Source organism: Haliaeetus albicilla, chromosome 26 (genome assembly GCF_947461875.1).
Source record: "Haliaeetus albicilla chromosome 26, bHalAlb1.1, whole genome shotgun sequence".
NCBI classification, from domain to species: domain Eukaryota; kingdom Metazoa; phylum Chordata; class Aves; order Accipitriformes; family Accipitridae; genus Haliaeetus; species Haliaeetus albicilla.
In genome coordinates, this window is record NC_091508.1 from 17,843,792 (window position 1) to 17,866,319 (window position 22,528).

The 22,528-nt window shown below is 51.5% G+C and overlaps 1 protein-coding gene across 9 annotated transcripts in view; it reads left to right on the forward strand.

Moving 5' to 3' along the window:
* Positions 1-1,005: 1,005 nt before the first annotated feature.
* NTNG2 (netrin G2) overlaps positions 1,006-22,528 on the forward strand; it is a 56,767-nt gene continuing 35,244 nt past the window's right edge. For 7 of the 9 annotated variants that reach the window (XR_011322231.1, XR_011322230.1, XR_011322232.1 and 4 more), the window contains exons 1-2: positions 1,275-1,374; positions 4,023-5,128. Coding sequence is in view for 6 of the 9 variants with exons in the window: in XM_069770775.1 (XP_069626876.1) it covers positions 4,916-5,128 (213 nt within the window). In the remaining 3 variants the exon portion in view is untranslated. Of the gene's footprint in view, positions 1,116-1,274; positions 1,375-4,022; positions 5,129-22,528 lie in introns of those variants that run through there. The other 2 variants (XM_069770777.1, XM_069770781.1) reach the window with 2 other exon arrangements.

A 22,528-nucleotide genomic window follows, 5' to 3' on the forward strand; every position in this document is an offset into this window, starting at 1 on the left:
GGAGACCTCAGAGCAATGGGCCAGAGGAAACCAAATAACAAAATACTAAGTCGATGAGATTGCAAACCACATGCAAGTTGGACAATGCACTTTCTGGTTTCAAAATTATTGAATTCTTGGTTAGGAAGGAACAGTCAGTTTTTGGTGGTCGTGTGCACAGGGGACAGTGGGGGCTCTTTGGTTTTCCTCCCCGCAAATGGACTGTCATTTATCCACGTGCACGTCAAAAAACTTGTCACTGCTTGGGAACGATCCTGTCTCCAGCATCTGCCTGGTGCAGGGAAAACTTGGACCTTTACCTGCCACAGTTTTATCTGCCCTGTCCACAGCTGGAGCCTCCTCTGCCCCTCAGCATGAACGCGGGAGAGTTGACCTAAGCAACACCTATAGCTCCTGCATCCCTGGGCTGGAAGGTGTTATCACACCTTCCTGCATGTTAATCCCCTGCCTTACCAAAGAAAAACTTGGTTTGGTTAAATCCCAAAGCACATTCCCACCATTATCAAAGCATTTCCCAGCCATCTGATTTCCCCATCTCCGAGTTCCTGCTTTGTTTATCCTATTAATTCCAACCACCCCCTCTTCCCCCACAACACACTCACGCAGCCTCATTTACAGCATCTTCGCCAGCAGAAGCCTCCCCAAAATATTCAGGGCACACCACCGAGAACTTACCCGTGTGGGGAAACCCTCGTGACTAGAGCTTTTTTTTTTTTTCCCCCTCCCTTGAGCGAGCATGATCTCATGATTTTTTTATTTTTTTTTTAATAAGCTCTTAAAGAAAAAAAAAAAAGAAAAATAAAAACACCAAGGAGCGGCACTCCTGGCCTGCCGTTATCTAACCGAAGCCGGCGGGTTCTGCCGGGACGGTGAGGGATGCTGCAACCGCCGGGGCTGAAGGCTCCCCGCTCGTAGCCTCCTCTTCCTCGGGTGCTTTTCCTCCCTCCTTCCCTTCCTCCTCCCTCCCTTCCTCCCCCCTTCCCGGCTGGCATTTCCTCCCTGCACCTTTAAGAAGCACATTGCTCGCCGGTGGGATGGTGTGTGCTAAAGCTGCACAGAGGAAGTTACGCAGCCGGGATCAGGCACGGAGATAAAAGCTCCGATTGTGATTGAAAGTGAGAGCAAAAGGGATTTCAGCCTCGGCATTAACTTACGAGGGGAGCCGGGGATTGCACAAAGCTTCCCCGGCCATCTGCGCTCGGGGGGCCGGCGGCGCAGAGGTTTGCTCTGCCGGGCTGGGGGTGTTTTGGGGAGGAAGGGGGGTGGGGGGTGGTATTTGGGGTGGTGGTGGTATTTGGGGGGGGGGGGTGTGTTCCCCCCAGCCCCGAAGTTTACTGCTCTACCGGGAGCCCCGCACCGCAGAGCTCCCTCCCGGTAAGAACCTGCAGCGCCGAGCACCGGCCAGCGGGGGGGGGGGGGGGGGATCTGGGGGGGGGGGCAGCTGCCTTGTACCCCCATCTCCCAAATACCAACGTCTTCCCTCCGTACCTCCGAAGTTGCTCCGAGGTTCCTCCGGGGTGTCCCGATGTCTGGGTGTCCGTCCGTCCGCCCCCCCCCCCCCCCCCCCCCGCCCCGGGAGCAGCACCGGCTCCCCCCAACGGGATGGATTTGATTTTTTTTTTTTTTTTTTCCCTTTTCGGAGTTTGCAGATGAAGGCTGGGAAGGCAGGGACGCTCGGGCACGGCTCTCCTCCCGCTTTGCCTACTTTTAACAGAGCCCTTGCAGTCTCTAAAAGTCCTTTAATGTAAAAGAAAAAGGGTGCGGGGGGGGGGGGGGGGGGGAAGCGGCATCGGTTTGCCTGCAAGCGCAAATGCCAGAGGGAGAGCAATGGATGTGAGATTTCCAGGTTGGTTTTTTTTTTATGTTGGGTGCCCGCTGCTCCTTTGAGCTTTGCAACGTTCTCCGGAGGGTGCAGCCTCCTGGCACAGCGCAGGCAGAGCGGGTGGCTCCGAACTTTGCTTTTTTAAGGGTGGAGGGGAAAGGATGGTCAGCTTGGAAAAGAAGAGGGGGAAAAAACTCGCGTTCGGTCGGTGGAGGGGTGGCAGAGCGGTTGGGGTTTATTTTGAAGGCAACGCTTCTGAAAGAAAATTGAAAACTCCTTCAGTGAGTTTACTTTTTGCTCTTAATTGCAGAGCAGCTCAGTTGTTGCTCAGCATTGTCCCTTTATTTCAATAGGGTGTTAATCCAATAATAATAATAAAAAAAGGAACTGGCTCAGTCAAGATACAATCTAATTCTGTGTTTTTAATACTCTGGCTATCAGTCCCCAGTGATTGCTGAGTACTCTTCAAAGAACACAAAGAGCATTGATTCTATTTGTTCCCATGAACTGCAGTTTCTTAATAATATCAGGTGAAGATTTATTTTCCAAGAATCAAAGCAAATCAAGCAGGGCAAAACCTTTAATTCCAAGAGTCTCTCTCCCCCCCGTTTGCGGTATGCTGGCTTATTTCAGAGCAACACTGTGCAACTATTTCTGCAAAGGGACTGTACCGGCTGCGTGTTGCACCGCCGACTTCGCAGGGAACCTGCACGCCTGGCTGATTGACTGGCAGTAAATACGTTTTCCAGCAAATTTTTATTTCCCTGGGAATCTATGACATTTAGCCAGCATAACAAGACACTAATAGATATTATAGATCCTTTCTTCCTGGGTTTTTCCCCGACAGCCATTCAAGTGCAAAATACAATTGTTAAGGCTATGAAAATAGATCCATAAACTTAACAGCACTGGAGTCCTCATTAAAACTACCCTGCTTGTTTTCTACACAATGCTGGAGTCTCACGCTCTCCGCTTGTTATTAGGCACTTGGCCGTGACCAGTTTGATGTAATAATTAGGAACTGACTTGTTATAACTGAAAAGACAGCTCTGATGTCAGCGGGACTTACAAACACTGTGTCACACCGGTTTATTATTTTTACTACATTTACTCATAATGTAAAAATAGCAGCCAGCCTATTCTTTCTTTGGGAGTTTATTCAGGTCCAACGCAGCTATAATAGGCTGTTCTTTGAGAGCTGGCGATGAAGCATGAGAGAGAGCTTCTCTTTTCTGGACTCATTCATCTCAATCAGCAATCCTTCAACCAAAAAGGGGGGAAAGGGAGATGGTAGCACAGCGATGTGAAGCCCCTGAACATGGATCGATGCCTCTGTTAACCTGGAGTTTCTGAGCTTTAGTAACTGAGCATTATGTGAAAGCAAACACTAAACATGCTGTTGAAGGAGACATCCCTAAACTGTGGAAGAAAAGTTGGGGAATCAAATAGAAAGGGAATATCCAGAGCTAAAATTCTGTTCTGGAAATGTGCCTCCCACCTTCTCATATGAGATCTCTCTCTCGGATCTAATGCTGAGAGAGGGTTTGACTTTTTTTTTTTTTCTTTCAGTTCTTTGTCATTTTGTTTTGTAATTACTTAAGATTTTTATAGCTCTACTGGAAAGACAACAAAATTGCAGAAATGTTGCTCTAACCTGAAATGAATACTGGGAAGGTCATTGCTCTTTGTGTTACGTGAACCTTAAATGTTATTAGGACTTTAAATTGTTTTTTATTAAATGTTATTGTTCAGATAAATCATATGTGGGGATGCTGGACAATGTATCTATCTCTCCAGCTGTCTTATTTATTTGCTTATCTTTTTAAGACTATCAATTTGTCTGTCTGTTCCTGCTCTGTGTCTGCATATTCTGTCTTCTAATGACCTATAGCTCCTTCTTGATATTATTTGAAGACCCATTAGACCTCTTGCTGTCCAGCTGCTGTTACAAACCAGATACCTCAAATGGGGCAGCACTCCTTCCCATCTCCCAAACAGCAGAAAAGCCATAAGCATCTTACTATGGATTTCCTTTTATTAAAGTTGTATATCTCCCTTTTACAAAAACCTGCCTTGTGGCTTGGGAAGCCCAGCTGAGGGCTGTGTCTCCTGGGGGACCCCTGTTCTTACAAGTCTTGTTACTCCAACTGCCCTCCCCCCCAACTTGCTCCCAGCTAATTTGTCTTTCAATTTGTTGCAGGTGCAGCCTGCTAATGAACTCTCCCTTTGCCCTGACCATGAAAGAGAGAGGAGACCTCACGTAGCAGCATGGCTTGCAGCTGAAGGCTTTGGGAACTTGATGCTCAGTTGCCAAAAGGCAGAGTCAGACAAATCCTCACCACCACTGCAAGAAGCAGAGGGAGAAGCAGCAAGACCAGTGCTGCTCCTGTCAACCCACTGACCACCCAGCATCTTGCTGGGACCGCTGCGGATCTTGCCACCCACCGTGTTTATGTTGACGCAACCACCCTTTGGGAGAAAGGAATTTTAGCTCCAAAGAGTCCCTCTTGTCAGCGTTGTACTGATGACCAGATGCTGTATTTATTTCATGTATTAATGTTCAAAAGCCCCAATAATTATTTAAGGCAGACCACAGTTTAAGGCACTTTCCACGGCGACGCATTTGTGGCAGACAAGAAGGTTGAGGAAAACCTGATCCAGCACCATCTCACAGCCTCTCCAATTTGCTCCTATCAAATTTCATCAGCGACTCAGAACTTGATCTTCCTATTGATTGACTGGAGTCACCTCTAGATATTTTCATGCTGATTTGGAAGCCCTTTCATGCAACAAAAGGGGGGAAAAATGAGGTTAAGGAAGACTTTTGACCACTGATCAGCAACGCCGGCCAAAACTTTCCCAATCAAGTGATTTGCAAAGTTGGCTTCCGTGCCGAGAGAAACTTTCCACATCCAAATACAGCGTGCAGAGTGGGATCATTCCTCTGATCGTCTGGATCTCCTTCGACTGGATCATTTTTAGATGAGGAGTTTCCATGCTGATCCTGAGAGCAACCCCTAGCCCAGTAGCTGCCTTCCTCGGGATTCTCGGCACTGCCCTCGCCCAGGGATCCCGCACTTGGCCGCAGCTGCCATGCTCTACCTGGTTGCTCTCCTCTTGCACTGTCTCCCCTTGGCCATGGGACAGTATGACATTTGCAAGTCCTGGGTGACCACAGATGATGGCCCGTCATGGGAGTTTTATGCTTGTCAACCCAAGGCCATGCGGATGAAGGATTATGTGACGGTACGGGTGGATCCAGCAGGAATCACTTGTGGGGACCCGCCGGAGAGGTTCTGCACCCATGTAAGTGTTTCCCTCCTTATTTGACGTGTTATAACAGACTCTGCTTGCAGGTGACCAGAGGCAGTGTCCTGCTGAGATGCCGTTATAAGGATATTTCGGTTCAGGGTAGCAACAGTTGCTGCTGCATTGAGCTCTCGGTCTCCTGGTCTGCAAAATGGGGAGAAGGTGTCCTGCCCATCCCGGTGCTGCGCTGACGGGAGGTCAGCCCTAGAGCAGGGACGGTGCCGGCACGCTAAGGGGAGCGCTGAGAAAGTCCCGGTCTGGGGTGGTAAGGTCTGGGTTTTTGGAAAAGCTCTGCCCCAGCGAGCACGCACCCTGAGCTGCTCTGAGCAGGACCCTTTGCTTGCTAAAAAGCGCGTGGGCTGTGTTCATCCCAAAAGACTGCGCCGGCACCAGGGTTTTCTCAGAGGTGGGTACATCGTCTCAGCGTGAGTAAGAGCGAGGGGCAGGGTGGTAGAGGCCAGCGTGGCCCCCCGCACACTGGCAGCTCAGGCAGGTGGTCTGACAGCCACAAATTTCACTGAAGTCCCTGAAAATGGGGTTCTCCCTATCTTCTATCCACACGAAAAGGCTCTGTGGACAGACACTTGCCCTTGTAGTTAAAAATCTTTAACTTATTTTCTCTTAAATATTAATCATTGCATTTCATTCCGTGCACCACAAAGCTCAGCAGGAACATTTGATTTATAATTCACAAGGCTTTACATTGTTAAAAAGAGTTCAGGGGTCAAAGCAAAGAGCAAAACACAATGGCTGTAATGTCCCCTCCCAAATGTCGTCCAGGAGCGGACAAAGCACGCATTTATGGCACAAGGACCAAGCCAGCCCATGCTCACAGGGTTTCCACTGGGGTGAACACTGGACAAGGAGTGTCTTCTAAAACAAGTGTGTTATTCTTCTATTGCCTATGAGAAGGGGAGTTCTCCCTCTAAATCTGTGAAGTCCCATTTTCTATTGCCAGCATTATCTAGGCTTGTATACCCCATGCCTCAGTTTGCCATTTGTGCATTACAAATGCCTAGAAAATACTCTGGGCCCAACCAGCTCAGGGCATGTCTTGAAAATCCAAGAGAAAAATGCTGCAATGATGCCAAGGGATGCCAAACATTTATGACCATCAGAACACGCTGCCAGTAGTTACCCAGTTCCCTCCAGCCTAAGGGGTCTCATCAGTACCAGGGAAGACATTTTGACTAATTCCAAATAAGTAGCAGCTTTTCCTTGTAAAAGATCATTTGAAAAGAAAGATTAAGTCAAAGGTTGCAAATAAAACAGTTACCTATTGATAGGTCAGTCTGTATTTCCATTTATCTGCCTGGCTGCAGAAGGATTAAAAGGTGAACACCAGATTGCTTTCGGCTACATTCACTGCAGCTATTTGCAAACCCTTTCTGGCTAAGGATGCTCCAGACTTCAGCTCCTCTGACCTCCAAGGAAGCGAAAGACACAAACTGCAATCAGCTCTCTACATCTCCTGATTCAGTCAATACTGAGCTAAAATCTTTCTATTCTGGGCAGCAGCAGTATTTCCTCGTAGCGTACGCCTGCCATGTGCTGTAACACTTGCAAACACCGTGTACAGCCGTGAATGGGAGTTACACAAATGCAAAACATGGATTTGCCTTCCTGTCCCTGCCTCACCCCGGGGTGCGTGCCTGGCCCAGCTCTCATCTCCTGAAACAGAAACCAGCACTCACGGCAACATCCCCAGCAATTCCCTGATGAAGAATCAAGCTAAGAACAGGAGTAATATATTGCAAGTTATTTTTTAGGTTTTGGGGGATAGGTTTATGAAATGCCGCTGTAGTCGTGGCCCTTTCTCCCGCATCTTAACACCAGTGCTGTCCTCTCCAGAGGATTAGAGAGTTTTAAAAATGAAGCAGATGAAGAGCAGCCCTGCTGAGGTGAGCGAGGAGCCCACCCAGCACTTAGTGCACAGAGTAGGAGATGGCTGCAGGAGAGCTCCAGGCTCCAGTCCAGCCTAAGGACTTGAGCGGCGTGTGCCAGGAGGCCATCAAGGTAAATTTTCACAGCCTCTGTCACAGAGAATGACACGTGGCCATTTACTGCTGAGCATCCCCTTATGGTCGGTAGAAAGTGGAATCAGCAAGAAATGGCCTTTCCATTGCCGGTCCTGGGTGGTGACTTGACACCTATTGACATGCAGAGAGAGGCGAGCGGAGCCCGCAGAGGATGCGAGCGGAGTTTTGCTCCCCCCGCGCAAAGGAAGCGCTGGACAAAAATCAATGTCGCTGCCCACCGATCGTTACAACCTCCGAGCCCCGGCCCTTGCTGCGAGAGAGCAGGGTTAGAGGCTCGCACGAACCCTGTGCAGCTCCTTGCCTGCCAACCTGCTCGGATGCCTTTTGGTGTCCTGTTCTCCTTTCTCTTCAGGTTTTAATTATTTTTATGTAACAGGTGGGTTCTCGTAGGAGCCTGGCTTTCCAGCAGAGAAGTTCTTACAGTGACTATATTGCTTTCTTAGGTGTCTTTCAAAACAGCAGGGTACTGTCCGTGCAGTTAAACTAAAGTTACTCAGAATTAAGCACAGCCCGGCAGGACACCTGCGCTGCACAGACAACTGAAATCAAAATTAAAGATACACAAACATCCCTCCATGCTTAAGGCAGCCAGACAAGAGGGAGCCGGAGGATGTCCCCGTGCGGGGCATCGCTGTGGGCAGGCAGAGGAGGAGAGTCCTGGTGAAAGTCAGGACCCTGTAAGACAGCGACTGTTCCCTATGGGGCTGTACCAGTACCGGGGTGGCATTGCACAGCCTGCGGGATTGCACGCTACGGTTGTCACAACTTCGAGCAGCGCTCGCAGAGAGTTCTGCAAAAGGAGGCGTCTGGGGGATTGCAGGAATTATTTGGACGACTGTCTTTTCTGTTTTACAGCAATTCTAGTCACATCTGGCTGCTCCCTTCTGGTTGGGAAGCGTTTTGCTGCTTATTACAGTTGGGGGTTTTGCTTTTTCCACAGTTTCTGAACCTTCTCCTATTCGTGTCAATGCCTTCCTGGCAGGGTCACCTGAAAAATGAATTGTACTTTCCCTTCTGGCAGGGCAGGGGGAGTGGTGGGGGCAGAAAGACAGATGGATAAGTAAATAAAAGCCTGAATGAATCTAAAGGCGTGACTGAAGACTAACAGGGAACAGATCTTTTAACCAAGGATGTCGCGGGAAGGGTGAGACTTCAAAGATCACATCCAGGGCATGGCGCGGAGCAGCTAAATGCAGATTTCAAATGAGAGGGGGTTGCAGGACAGGCACGACTGGGGAACGGCAAAGCTGCACGGGCTGCGTGGGGCAGGGGGTGACGCAGCATTACTTCGCCATCCCACCCTCCCGGGGGGGAGGAGGAGGAGGAGGAGGATGGCACAGCTGGCAGGGTGCTCCCAGGTATTGAGATATTCTGAGATGCTGAAGCACTTCTTTGATACGGAGCAGGGACCTCTGAGAATTTCACTTTCAAGCGTCGGTGTTCTGCACACAGAATAAAATTATGCAGGTTTTGCGGTGGGCAATTTTACACACAGGGCGGGCGTCGGGGAGCAAGCAAACACCAAAAGCCCCTGCTCCAAATCGGTTTGCAGCTCCAGGGGTTTCCAAATCATTCTAGCAAAAGCAAGCAGAGGTGTCTGTAGGAGACTGCCTGCGAGCCAACAGCCATCACAGAATGGCTTGCTGCTCCTTGACACCCCGGTGAGAGCTCCCCATACCCGGCCGGCGGCACAGGGAGCCCTCCCCCCCCCCCCAGAGGTGTCGAGACAGTATTTCTCGTTCAGACAACGCTCTTTGATGCAGGGCCGAGCTCTTAGCCCATATTGATGGGTCAGGGGTATTTTTATTTGGCGTCAGCATTGTTTCATCAGCTAATAGAGCTTGTTGATTTTGGCACGGGTACATGAAAGGAAAAGGCTTTATTTATTCATTACACATTCAGCCAAATTTGATGTTTAGTTTAATTCTTAGCTAAACTTTTCTGAATGACATGTGGTTATAAGGCTTGTACTAAAGAACTATTTCTCTTATTAGACTGGATGCTAAAATTGGAAAAAGCAGACAAACTTCTGGGCACAGAAACCCTTTTCCCTACATTCTTAGCCCATCTCACATACAGCTCTACCCAACCATACCTTCATACCCCTGTTTACATGCAAGCAAAGGATTGTGGGTTTGGGGATGATTAAAACCAAAGTAAAAGTTTTTACAGTAAGAAGGAAAATAGAGTTACTTCAGAAATGCTCTCCCAAAAGCATTTTTAATGATGCAGCATGATCTGGTGGTTTAAGGATGGATTCATCCCTTCTGGTACCCTGAGCAGAGACAAAACCCACAGCCCTTCCCCAGCCCACGGGAGGTGCCGGTGCTGCCCCCGCGCCGTGTTTCAGGTAGGAGAATCGGAGGGCAGAGCACGAGGGGTCCTCAGCCCTACGACCGCCCCAGGGTTCAAGGGCAGCTTTTGGGCTGAGCAGAGCCCATATACAAGTCAAATGGAAAATCCTTTCCAAGAAAAGTGCATGTTCTCCCTCCTCCTCGAATAAATCAGCACTACCCGCTGTTGGTTGCAAACCCATCCTTGGCCTTAGCAGGTCCTTATGGGACCTATATGGCACTGGGGACAATTCCTTTGCCAAAATTCAGCAGCACAAATAATCCACTCTCCGCTGTCAGATTGCCCATGACATCTCAGTCAGGGATGTGAGGATGGAAAGCCATGTCTTTCTTTTCACATCTGTAAAGTGCTAACAGCCCCTGTTCCCCCTTGAACCCTCCAGTACATTAACACCTGGAACATAGTCCCCTTTCCTTTGAGGAGAGCCTGGAAAAGGCAACTGCTGCCATTTCCATCCCGATGAAAGTTTCCCTAATCCACCTCTTGCGCCCGTCGCAGCATCGCTTTCAAGTGTGGGAGAACGGGCTGGGGCCTTTCCGTTTTGTTCCCACCTTTAATCACTTCTCAGCATCAGGGTTGCTGCAGAGAACGCTATTTGAAGTCAAGATCAGCGGCTCCTTGCCCTTGGGGCCAGACCCTTGGATTGCATGTTATTAGCTGCTCAGCAAATTACACACTACTCTCCTGCCACAGAGGCGACTCCGGAGTGTGGCAGGATCTCGGTGTTACAAAAGCAGAGGCTTTACAGAAAATGAAAGAATACAATTCAGCTTTAAATTAGTGCGTGCTGAGCAAACGGGATTTCCCCTCACAGTCCATAGCAATTTCCTTAAATGCCCAGTTCGGGACTCATCTTCTTGTAAAGTGGGATGCTGCTCCCCTAACAAGGATCATTTCCACTTGCTGATGGAAAGGACACAGCAATAAAAATCAAGCTGTCAAGTAGATTTAATTGGTACAGTGAGCAGAAAGTTTATCCCCCCTTGAATGAGATTGGGAAGAATAAACTGCTTTTAAGAAAAGCTTTGCTCTTCAAAGGGAACAGCATCCAGATGGGAAAAGCTGGAAAGAACTGACTCTGAAGACTTGCTGGGGAGCGTGGCCAGAGCTGGGAAAGCAGCTCTTACGCTCACTCATACACCAGCTCCACGTATGAGTTTTCCACAAGCAACTTTTGAAGCTGAAGGCATTCAAGGAAGTCCTTCCTATTTATTTTTTTTTTAAATCCATATTGTATTCTATAGCAGATATGATCTCCCATTAAACCTTAAAAGGAATTCTCCCTACAGACACCACGGCCCGAGCAGGAAGGAGCACTCTCCTACCACACGCTGCCTTCCCTCAGTGAAAGTCCCGTTTTGACCTTAGTTGAGCCCGATTACAGTTTCAGACCTCAAACAACCTTTTTACTGTCAGGATTTTGAGGCGCGGGGCTTCGGCTGACCCAGCCCCACATCCCTGCCTTTTGTCCCACACGAGTGACAGCCCCGTCCCCGCTGTTCCCCCTCCGGCAGCGCTACAAGCTGCGGAGCTGCAGATGGTTGGACCAGTTCACGGATCCGTCTGAAAATCACCTCTGCAAAACGACCCAAACTGCTTCGCTTTCCGCTCCCTCAGCAGCTGCGGGGCTGAGCGCTTGGCTGCAGCGCTGCATGCAGCAACAGCTGCGTTGTCCGCAGCAGCAACAGGCGGCAAACTGCAGAAGTGGGGTTGCAAAATCACATACGGCACTGGACAGGCACCTCTCCCCCCATGGTTATGTGCTGGGGCAGCGCAAAAATGAGCAAGCAGTCCTGATGTCCTCAACGGGGACCATCCAAGCTCTGCACCTGGTTCATGCCATGGTTTTGGAGAAACCAAAGTGGAAACGTGCCCGAGCAGCACCAAAACCCTGCCCACGGCACAAGCGGCTCAGCAGGATACAGAGCTTACAGGGATGCAGGGATGGCCGGGGGGTCCTGAGGTTAATGAATTCCTCCTCTGACCTAGATGGTGAGCTCCATCAAGCGTGAGCAACAGCAGCTCGGCAATGCTTGGCTAGCAGAGCCCGAATTTCTGACTTGCTGGAGTTATTATGCACGTGGGCTGTTGCTGACCTGCTTAGTGGGAGTTCTCCGCTGAGATGGTGTGAGCACCGCTGCCGCTTCTGCCACCTTCTCGAAGGTGTCCATCTCCCCAGGCACCCAGCCTGCAGTGCTGAATACGTCCCGGGCGTTACTGAGGCAGTTCAACACAGTACGCAGGTTCCTGTGCTGGAAAACACCAAAGGGGTTTTTTCCTCCACGGACTTCATAGCACTGCTCAGCGACCATCCAGGAGATGTCTTTGGATCTTTGCAAGCTGATGCCTGCAAAGCCCTGGCTAAGACCCACCGGCAAACAGCAGTTTGGACTTCCAGCCTTCGCCCCAGGCAGATGTGCCGTCCCCCGCAGCCTCAGACGCGTCCCATGAGGTTCCCACAAGTCCCCCCGTCTTTCAAGCAGGGTCACCAGGACCCACAGAAGGTGCATGTTGTGGTGTTGACACCCACTTGCCCTGCTCCACTGCCCCAACCTGCGCTTGCTCCAGCGTTTGGCACCGATGCCTCTGCACATCTGCTCTGAGCTACGGGCAGGCAGGCTTAGCGAAACCTGTGGCTTTTGGCTCTGGGGGGGTTTCTCCATTTATCAGCTGTCCCCAAGCAGGTTCCAGTCTCAAGAGGGAACTGGCCAGGGCTGCTCGTCCAGGAGATCTGTGGGTGCAGGCACGCAGCGATGCAGAGCCACCAGGTCGGGTCTCATCCCAGCTGGCTCCCACTTCTCCCACTTGCTCACATCTGTGCAGAAGCCACTAACGCAGCAGCCTCCCCTCCCCAGAACAACTCCAGCCCCATCCACCTCCCACAAGTCGCACGGGAAGGCGAGGACCGGCGTGCGATTAGAGCAGTGCGGTGATGGGTGCTGGAGCGGGCAGCAGGGTCGCACGTCCACGAGCAGTGCAGGGCGGCTCCAGCGCTCACGTGCCCGTAGCTCAGGACCAGCACCCATTCTCAGGACCAGCACCCATTTTGCTGCACCCTCCAGTGTGGGCAACGGGTTTCTGCTCCCCCGGCGCTGAGCGCCAGGTGGATGCTACTGCTGCTGTGTCCCAGTCCTGCCCTCGGCACCTCCACATCCCTCTTGGGGAGAATATCCCAAAGGGAGAACTAGCACAGACTCAACTGGTTTTTACTCCCAGCCAAAGGGTTTGCAAGGCCCCATCCCCTGGCCGAGTCGGCTGCTTCAAGCTCCATGGTGCTGCCATTAAGGGGGTTTTGGGGAGCCCTCTAAAAGGAGAGGATCGCAGTCCTGCCCTCGGGGACAGCCAGGGCACGTTTCGGGCTGACCACAGCACGGTCCCGGCCACCAACAGGCACCTGCTGAATTGTTCCCCTAAAACAGAGCATAAAGCAGGCAAATACTTCGCATGCAGCAGCAAAACCAGACTGCTTGATGCAGCAGACACAGGAGCCCTGATCGGAGGGCAGGGGTGGGTGCGGGGGTATCCACCACCCAACCATATTCTCCCCACAGATGCTTTGGGGAAGATCTGCACCTCCAGTTGAGGACCACAGCAGAGGCTCCACTCCTTCCCCTTTCCCACCCCCAGCCTCCGCGTCCTGCCCTCCCCCATTCAAACTATCAGGGCCTCTCTTACAGAATAAAATATTAATAGCAGCGTAGCAAGCCTCTCTGCAAAGGCTGCATGTATTGAGCTTACAAGGCGCACAAGCTTTTAGAGAGCAGGACACTTTTCCTACTTCCTAAGCATTTTCTTAGTCCTGAATCAATAATGGATTCGGAGCCCAGCACACAGGTCGCTGCTATTGTGCTCCTGCTGGTAGGGGCTGCGTGAGGCTGCGGACGCGGATACATCTCTGTAGCAAGATGCAAGGGCTTAATAAACTGGCAGAGGAGGGATGGGGCAGGATCCAAGCAGCTTAATTTGTAGACAAGCTTCAGGGAAGTGCCCTGGGAAGAGCAAAGCTTGCAACTCTTGGGTACAGAAAGTCCAGTTTTGGAGACAAGCTAAAAAGCGGGCAATGGGATTAAATGCCCGCGTCTTTGAACGCATGCCCACGGTTGCTGGCTGGGGGGTGTCTGGTTCATCAGCTTCTGATCTCGGCTCTAGGTAACCCCATAATCCACAAATTTACAAAAGAAGTGGTTGCAGGGGTGCAGCCCCGGCGGGGAGGTGGGTGCGGAGGTGAGCCCAGGAGGCCAGGAGGGATGAGGTTAGGGCAGCTCACCGGGGGATTAGCAGTTCAAAAAGAAAGAGCTGCTCAAAAATTATTCCATGGGAGACCAGGCTGCGGGCGATGCGTGTGTGTGCCCAGCACAGACAAGATTATCTGCTTAGGAGTGGAATTTTCCGGGCGGTGTTAACCCCTGCGTTGCCCACAGATGGGCTGCGCACACGTCTTTTGGGACAAGGTGCTGGGCAGCAGATGCTGAGCTGCTGCCCGGCCATCCCAGCGCTTTGGAAATGGAAGTGCTGCCCCAAGGTCACCCTGCAAACGGCATGCTCGGGGCTCTTCTTGGAGAGGTCACCTGTTGATTTCAGTCTGGAGGTTAAAATTCATTGTGTCACCAGATTTTTCTGACCGTTTCTGGCTTAGCCAGAGTGGGCGTGAAGGGATTTGCGTCTGTGCACAAGCAGTGCCGGCTGCGTTGTGAGGGTGGACAGGTAACTTGGGTCAGTCCTTGTGTGTGACGGGCAGTTTCTCCCTCCAGATCTTCCCTTTGCAGAGAGGATGCTGGATGTCAGCATCCTGCAGAGGTTGGATCATCTACGGTGCAAAGAGCAGTTCAGACCCTTTTCACGGACGTACTAAGCAGACCGTGGGGAGAGTTTCAGAGACAGCATGGGGTGAGAGCGGAGATTTCCTTCACCCTCATGGTTTGCTTTGACTGTCACATCAAGACTGGGTGAAGGAGCCACTACTTTGCCCAGCTGCAGGTGCCTGGGGGAGCTCGATCTTGAGAAAGGTGGAGCCCCCAACACTCCCAGTGAAGCCCAGACCTGCTCCTGAAATCCCTCCCTGCCTCAGTTTCCCCACCTGGAGAAAGGACATTGCACTGCCACCACATGACCCTGTCTGGCAGTGATGCTTCCCCATAGCTGGTGGAGAGAAGGGCACAATGCTGAGCTAGGATGAAATACGAACGAGATGCTTCTCGAATTCAGAAGCAGGCTGGAGGGGGAAGGGGAAGAGCAGCCGTGAGTAGGGGTTGAATCTCTTCTCCGGCGGAGAGATGGGCCCAAGGGAGCCCGAGAGCCTTGAACAAGCGGCATGCTGTTCGGTGAATGAGTATCTGCTTCAGGCCAAAGGAAAGAGGCAAAAAGCAAAGCAAAATGTCTCGCTGAGCGCGTCCCGGCGTGGGCTCACTAAGAGCCATGCCGCGAAGCTGGCGGTGCCGGTTTCTGCTGACTCACGCTCTCCCGAATCCTGCACACAGGCAAAGCGTGTCCTACCGCCCGTGCCGAGGGGTGACCTTGCTCTCGAACAACCTCCGATCTGGGAGGAAGGGGAAGGAAGCAGAGGAGCAATCAATCCCCCAAACCACAGCCCCGGGGGGGAGACGGAAAGAGTGACATTTGGCTGAGCCAGAATTAGCAGCAGATCTGTGGAGGGACCCCATTTCCACCCTATTAATAATTCATTCCAGCTCTGCCTTTACCTGCTCATAAACAGCAAACAGCTTGTTAGCGAGGATGGTTTTCTCTCCCTTTGCTGTCTCTGCCCTAATAAAAGCCCCTTGCAGATGGCTGGGGGGAGGGAGGAGGCAAGGGAAGGGCACACAAGCGAGCGAACCAGCCCACCAGCCCACCCTGAGCTTCCCTTCCCATCCCATCCCATCCCATCCCATCCCATTCCCGCAAGGCTCCCTGCCCCGGAGCCTGCTGCCTCCCACCCAGAGCTGCCTTTCCCCTGCAGAGGTGAAGCTGTGAAATAACCCCCTCACCGAACCACGGATGCCTTGCCAGAACCTGCCTACACACACAGGCCCTTTAAAAACATCTCTTTGGAGGGTTACCACGAAGAAAGAGGAGAGCGATGCCTGCGGGGTGTGCGGGTGAGGGGGTTGCTGGAGCATTCCAGAGCACCCGGGTGGTTCTCAGGAAGCGGCCGCGCAGGCAACCCCTGGGAAAACTATCTTCTACCATAGGAGACAGCTTCTGGATTATCTAAAATATAGAGAGCTTGACCAAAGTGGTATTTAAGAAAAAAAAAAAAAAAAAAAAGAATAAAACAGAGCATCTTGAAGAACGCTATTAAGATTTCATTTCGAAAAGGCACATTTTGCACTCAGAGCACCCCCAGCAGCTCCACACTCCGATGCTGCAGCGCTTGGTCCCATCCAGGACCCTTCCCTGCATGCCAACAGGCATCCCAAAACGGTGCGGGCAAAGCTGTTCCCGAGACATTTGCCAGCTTCAAGTCACGGCCACGCTGTGGGGAAAGCCCACTTGGGCACCCGGGGACGGGGTAATTAGTGCAAGAGGAGCGGACGCCGGCCAGGCAGCTCCGCATGGCCTCCCCATGGCTCCCAGTATCCCCCCACGGCTCCCAGTATCCCCCCACATCCCCCGGAGTATTGAGAGAGAGGGCACTGACCTTCGCCCGGGCTCACAGGGAAGGGCCAGTGCAGGCGGTTTGGCTCAAGAGGGGCCTCGTATTTCTCCTCAATTATCTCCGTGCTCCCAGCCGTCTCTGCTGGTGAGTTATGCCACTTGCCAGCTGTTGGAAATAATCGCTGTAAATTAATTACGGTTGTTTCACCCCTCTGATCCCTCCCAGCCCATGAATAGAGTGAAAATTAATTGTCAGAGAATATTTCCCGTTCTCTGGGAGTCCCATCCTGGCCACTGGCAGGTTACGGTTTATGCCCTGAAGCATGAGATTTAATTACCCACAAATGTTATTTTTGATCATAAAAATCACCTTGTCTTTTCATAAATCCAGATAGAGCAGTTGAACCCTCAGGTCAGAAGCAGCAAGAGTGAAAACACACCGTAATGACGTTAGGACGAGCCTGCGTTTTCTCCCGGGTAAAAGCAATTCTGTTCGGGACAGAGCATTGCATCCTGGAGCAGTTATTGGAAGAAAAACCAAGGAAGTTTCCCGAAACGCACATTGCTCGGTGTGGCCCTTGTCAAAAATTTGTATTGCAGAAAATAGATTTAACTCAGTATCAGTAGGGAGGATAAAGGTGGTTGTCACCAGGGCTGGGTTGGGGGTGGCATCTTCCCCACTCAGCGGGTTATTTCCTGGTGCTGAATCATGGTGCTGGCAGGGACCAGAGTGAACCCACAGCTCGGCTGGGTTGGGGACAGGGACTGAGATCCCTGCGAAGCCCAGGCAGAGCCAGGGAAGCCGGAGCAGGGGATGGAGGCGAAGCAAAACCCCACAGCTCAGTCCTGGTGTGAATCGGGAGAAGTCGGCTGAGCATAAAGACGCAGGAAAGCAAATGCGCCGAGGTGATCGTTTCAGCTTTATCCTTCAGCCTACTGAGCGAACGGATCCAACTTGGTGCTGGACAGGGAAAGGGAGAGGGAGAAAATAAAACTTAGGGGGAATGTGTTCCAGAACACCTGCAGGAGAGGCAGGGATGGAGCAGGCTGGCCCCCGGTCCCCTCCGTGGGTTGGGGACCCCCGTCTATCAGTCCTCCCCGTGACGGACAGGTTGTTCAGAGAAGGGGAGGCTGCAGGACACCCGCGGTGGCACCGGTCCACGGCAGGAACGTTAGCAGGGCAGGAGGGATCGGGTGCATGCGAGGATTTTGCCAATGCGGCTGTTTTGCAGGATCTGGAGGAAATTTGATACCAACTTAAGGACTTTGTTGCTGTGCAAGGCAGCGTGGGGACTTTGTGACCCTCGTCAGCTAACCTTTAAGTGGAAAATCAAAGGCAGGGTCGTAGGTGCCCCGCGAGAAGCAGAAGGGTTTTGGGATGCACCCAAGAGCTCCTTAAGCATCGTGGCTGGACAGGGTGGGTGCCAAGGAGGGACTTGTCCCCTCTTGGGTGGAGGTTTAGACCAAGGTTTCCTTGGCCACAAGCACTCCCGAGGAGGAGGGAGGGAGGTTTCTGTGCTGTCGCCTGCCCCACTGGAATCACTGCAGCAACCACCCAACTCGCAGGCCAGCAAAACGCTGCTTCCGCACAGGGATGTTTTTCCCCTGAATTACTTGTGCTGCTCAGCAAAACTGGATGAAAACCTACAGAGAAGAGGGGCAGCACCATGCAAACCCTCCTCACCTACAGCGGTGGCAGTGCCAGCTCCTGCTGACAGCCCTACCAGGACCAGGAGGGACAGCCTTCGGCCGACGCCAGACCTTCTGCTGTCTGCTCGAGGAGCCTGGTCACAAAGCAGATCTCTCATTTCTGAGTCTGCAGGAAGCTCCTTCTCGTGTCGAGGGAGCCAAACCCAGCTCTTCAGGCTCTTTAGGCTATGGAGGGGGTGATAAAACAGCCCCCGGTCCCGACCATCGTCAGCGCTTGCAGGAAAGCCTGGAAACACTCAAGGTCTGAGAGCTTTGTGGTTGGGTTTGAGAGCCAGTTCTTGGGGAAAAAACACACTACAGAGGAAAGGACCCAAGAGAAACCCACACAACAGCATAGATCTTTGTGCCAAAGAAACCCATTTAACTTTTTTCCCCCTCTGATAAAAATCTTCCTATAAAATGCCAAAGATTTCCACCCCCCTACCCCCCCGCAAAAAATACAAAGTTTGGATTTCTGAAACTAGTCCAAGTTGATGAGACCTTGTCATTACTCTTACTAGGAGACTGACTGTAATTAAAAACAAGTTGGTCCCAAGGTGACCTAAGTTTTAGCGGAGGCGTTGGCTTAACACAATTCCATCAAGCAGAAGAGATCCCTGAAAGCAAAGCAACTCCAGGGGGGTTCCCTGGGCCAATACACCATTAAACAAATCACACTGGGTTATGAGAGCACAAACTTTCACATCATCTACTTATTTATCCTTGCTCAAATCTTGGGGTTTCTTTTCCCTTTAGTAGTAGTAGTATTATTATCTTTATTATTTTTCTTCATTGTGCAGCTAGTGGTTGCAATTGCTTTCCAGCTTCCCTTTGGCAAGGAGATCTCCTAAAAGCTGCAGTTTTATTTCTGTGCAGCTTTCACCATTCACAACAGATGTCTAGTTTGTTTAGAATATTCAACAGCTTAATGATTAATCAAGTAATTTCACCTACAAAAATATATAATTTTATGCTATGAGGCTTAAAAATGGCATTATCTGCCAGGAAAAAAAAGCAAAACAACTTTGTGCGCTCATTAAGAGCCCTAGAAACCAGCTGGGCTTTGTAAAACTGGGGCCTTTTATTGCGGCTGTTTTCCCCCATTCCCTCCCTCCCCAGCAAGGTGGGGAGCAGCTTCGCTGCTGCAGCATCCTGGATTCCTGTCATCATGCCTTGTCAGACCAATATCTTGTTTCTTAAGAAATCCTCCTCAAGGAGCAAGTCCCCGCTGTCACCTTCAGAAAGTCACTTTTGCAGCACTTCTGCCCAGCACCGACCCCAGGCACTGAGAGGAGGCAAAACCCAAGGGCTGGGTCTGGAGTCACTGGGACTGGGACGCATTTCCAGCTCAAGAAGTGGGCCAGTGTGAACCTCGTAAGGTTCAACAAGGCCAAGTGCAAGGTCCTGCACCTCAGTTGGGGCAACCACCGGTATCAATACAGGCTGGGGGATGAAGGGATTGAGAGGAGTCCTGTGGAGAAGGACACGGGGGTACTGGTGGAATAAAAACTGGACATGAGCCGGCAATGGGTGCTCACAGCCCACAGAGCCAACCGTATCCTGGGCTGCATCCAAAGCAGCGTGGCCAGCAGGTCGAGGGAGGGGATTCTGCCCCTCGACCCCACTCTGCTGAGACCCCACCTGCAGTACTGCGTCCAGATCTGGGGCCTCCAACATAAGAAGGACATGGACCTGTTGGAGCAGGTCCAGAGGAGGGCCATGAAGGTGGTCAGAGGGGTGGAACACCTCTCCTGTGACAACAGGCTGAGAGAGTTGGGGTTGTTCAGCCTGGAGAAGAGAAGGCTCCAGGGAGACCTTATAGCAGCCTTTCAGTACTTAAATGGGGCTTATAAGAAATATGGGGACAGACGTTTTTGTAGGGCCTGTTGCAATAGGACAAGGGGTAATGGTTTTAAACTAAAGCAGAGTAGATTTAGACTAGATATAAGGAAGAAATTCTTTACAATGAGGGATGGTGAAACACTGGCACAGGTTGCCCAGAGAGATGATAGATGCCCCATCCCTGGAAACATTCAAGTTCAGGCTGGACGGGGCTCTGAGCAACCCGATCTAGTTGAAGATGTCCCTGCTCATTGCAGCAGGGTTGGACTAGGTGACTTTTAAAGGTCCCTTCCAACCCAAACCACTCTATGATTTGCCCCAGAGAGGCACAATCTTGCTATGATGCCATTTGTTAGGACAACTTGTCCTCAACAAGGCTCTTGCAATTTGCCCCCAGGGATTTGCCCCGTGGGCTGAGCTGGGGCTAAGCAAGGTTGCGGTGCTCTTTGATGCCCCCTCAAGAAATGAGCAACCAGAAGGGCATGCTGGAGAGCTGGAAACCTGCAACATCTAGTTGCCGTGAGGATGCTCATAACTGATTTAATAGCGTGAGACTCAAAGTGAACTGGTTTATTTTAAGCTCGCTGAGACCAAGTTTGCCTGGCTAATGCATTCTGACTTTTAGATTGAAGAAGTAAATATCTTGAGACTTTGGACAGATTCTTTGGAGGACACATGGCTTGGAAGAGGAAACCAGATTCAAAAATAATACCTGGAATTGTTTCAACAGTGCTATAACTGATCTTACCAGGACCAACGGAGCAGCCAAAGTATGGCCATCTGTTTCCGCTCCCCCCTGCCCTCCCAGCTGACTTCAAACCATCCCACCAGCAGAAAACGCATTGAGCATCCCGCGGAGGAAGGACAATTCAATAAACCTAAAACCAAAAAGGAACACTTCATTTTATGAGAGGAAGCCGTAGTAACGTGACTCACTCAGTGGCTTTTGAGGCTCTCCCCCCCCTTTCAGCACTGTCACTTAGAGGTTATTTTTGCGTTTGCCCTGTTACAACCACGCAGCTCTCGAGCCGTGTGCCGCTCCAGAGCATCAGGGTGGTTAAAGATATCTTTGGGGTTGCTGCCTGCTGAGTGTGTTTACAGGTTGGGAAGTACAGGAGCCATCAGGGATCGTGAACCTCCTGTTCCCTGATCTCTGGGACGAGCATATGGGAGACAGGCAGAGTTTTGGCTCTGCTTCTCCCTGCTCTTGACCCACCAGATCCCTGCCAGTGACATGCCTGGCCAGCCCTGTCCCTCCAGACAGGACACTGGGAGGGGGATTACACTTGTCAGACTCAGTTGCTTCCCTCACTGCTGTGGGAAACCTGTCCCACCCCCCACCCTGGCCACCCTTTACTGGTCTGGGTAATGTTTTCTTACTGTGGTTTGGTCACAGAGTCCTTCCCTTGTGTAATTTGGCCACTGCTTAAGAAAGCCTCCAAAGAAAACCTTGATAGGAGCATCACCCATAACCCTGAAGGTGAAGCTGGCCACTGTGGCCACACCGGGGACAGCTCAAGCAAGAGATACTCAGTGGAGATTCTTCTTACACAAGCTCAAGGGCTTTGGCAGCCCTGACGGCTGCTGCACACAAGAAAAGGAAGCCACACGGCAAGAGCACTCTTGCCAGGATGGCTCCGCACACGCACACTCCTGCTCAGAGCTGGTCTGAGCAGTGAGGAGGTTTTATCGAGGAGTTTTGTGCTGCCGCCTCGAGCCAATTCCCCACCTGAGCCCACCGAGACACTGCACTGCTGCACCCTCCTTCAGACAAGAGGTGGAAATGGACCTCTGGGATGGTCTTTTCAGGATCGTCCTATTAAGCCATCTGTATGACCACATTGGCAGTAGGACCATACTGCAACACAATATGTTGCCTCAGCACAGGAAACGTACTCCGAGCCCCCAGCGCTTCAGCTGATGGGGATTTTTCTTCCTTTTCCATCAGCCACCGCTGTAAAGCTGCGCTAAGAGGCAGCTACATCCCCCAGCAGGAAGCTGTGTCTCATTAGCAGAGGTAAACAATTCCTCTGAACGTGACGAGTCAGGAGAGCATATTAAATATGTCAATATCTTAGGTTTTTTTAATCCCTACTCTGAAACAGCATGTCACAGCAGGAGAGGACCCCCCAGCACGGCTCAGAGCCCCACCACACCCCAGCTGGCATCTCCCCTTGCTCAGGGCATCTCCCCCTCTTTGGGAGGGGAATGGGGAGCACGTGGGCAGGTGCCCTCACCCCCCAAGCAAGCCCGACCACTCCACTGATTTCTCTTGCCCAGCTGGCACAGCTGCAAACAAGTAAGAAATAAGAAAAACTATTCAGCCATTTGCTTTTAAAACATTAACCAAAGCACCCATTCAGTAGCCTCCCTGCTCTGGGGATGGGCACCACACCGGAGCTCAGCAGCCCCAGCTGGAGCCCTTCCTCCAGCACACACGGAGAGGGCAAAAGCCACACGTCGCTCCAGTTAAGGCTGGAACAGGAGGAGCAAATCCCAGCACGGCACTCGTGGCTTTACCGTCGGGCAGGTGCATGTCTGAAAGCAAGACAATGTTGAAAACAGTATGAGTTTTGCCCTGTTACATCAATTGGCTTCTGCTGCTTTCCCTGGCAGCCTTGTACACACACACACACCACCACATGCTTTATTTACAGGAGTCCCCTTTTCTCCCCAAGGCTGCCACTGCATCCCCTGCAAAGGAGCCCGGTGCTCATGTACAGATCAGCCACTCGCTGTTTTGTTTTATCCCCGCTGCTGGCGGAGCAGCCTTCTGCCTTATTTACAGCGTGCTACTCACACACTGCTCAGAAGACAGAATTATTTATGTCCTTCTGAGCTTTTCTAGGCTCCTCAGTGCTGTGGCCTCCACTCGTGC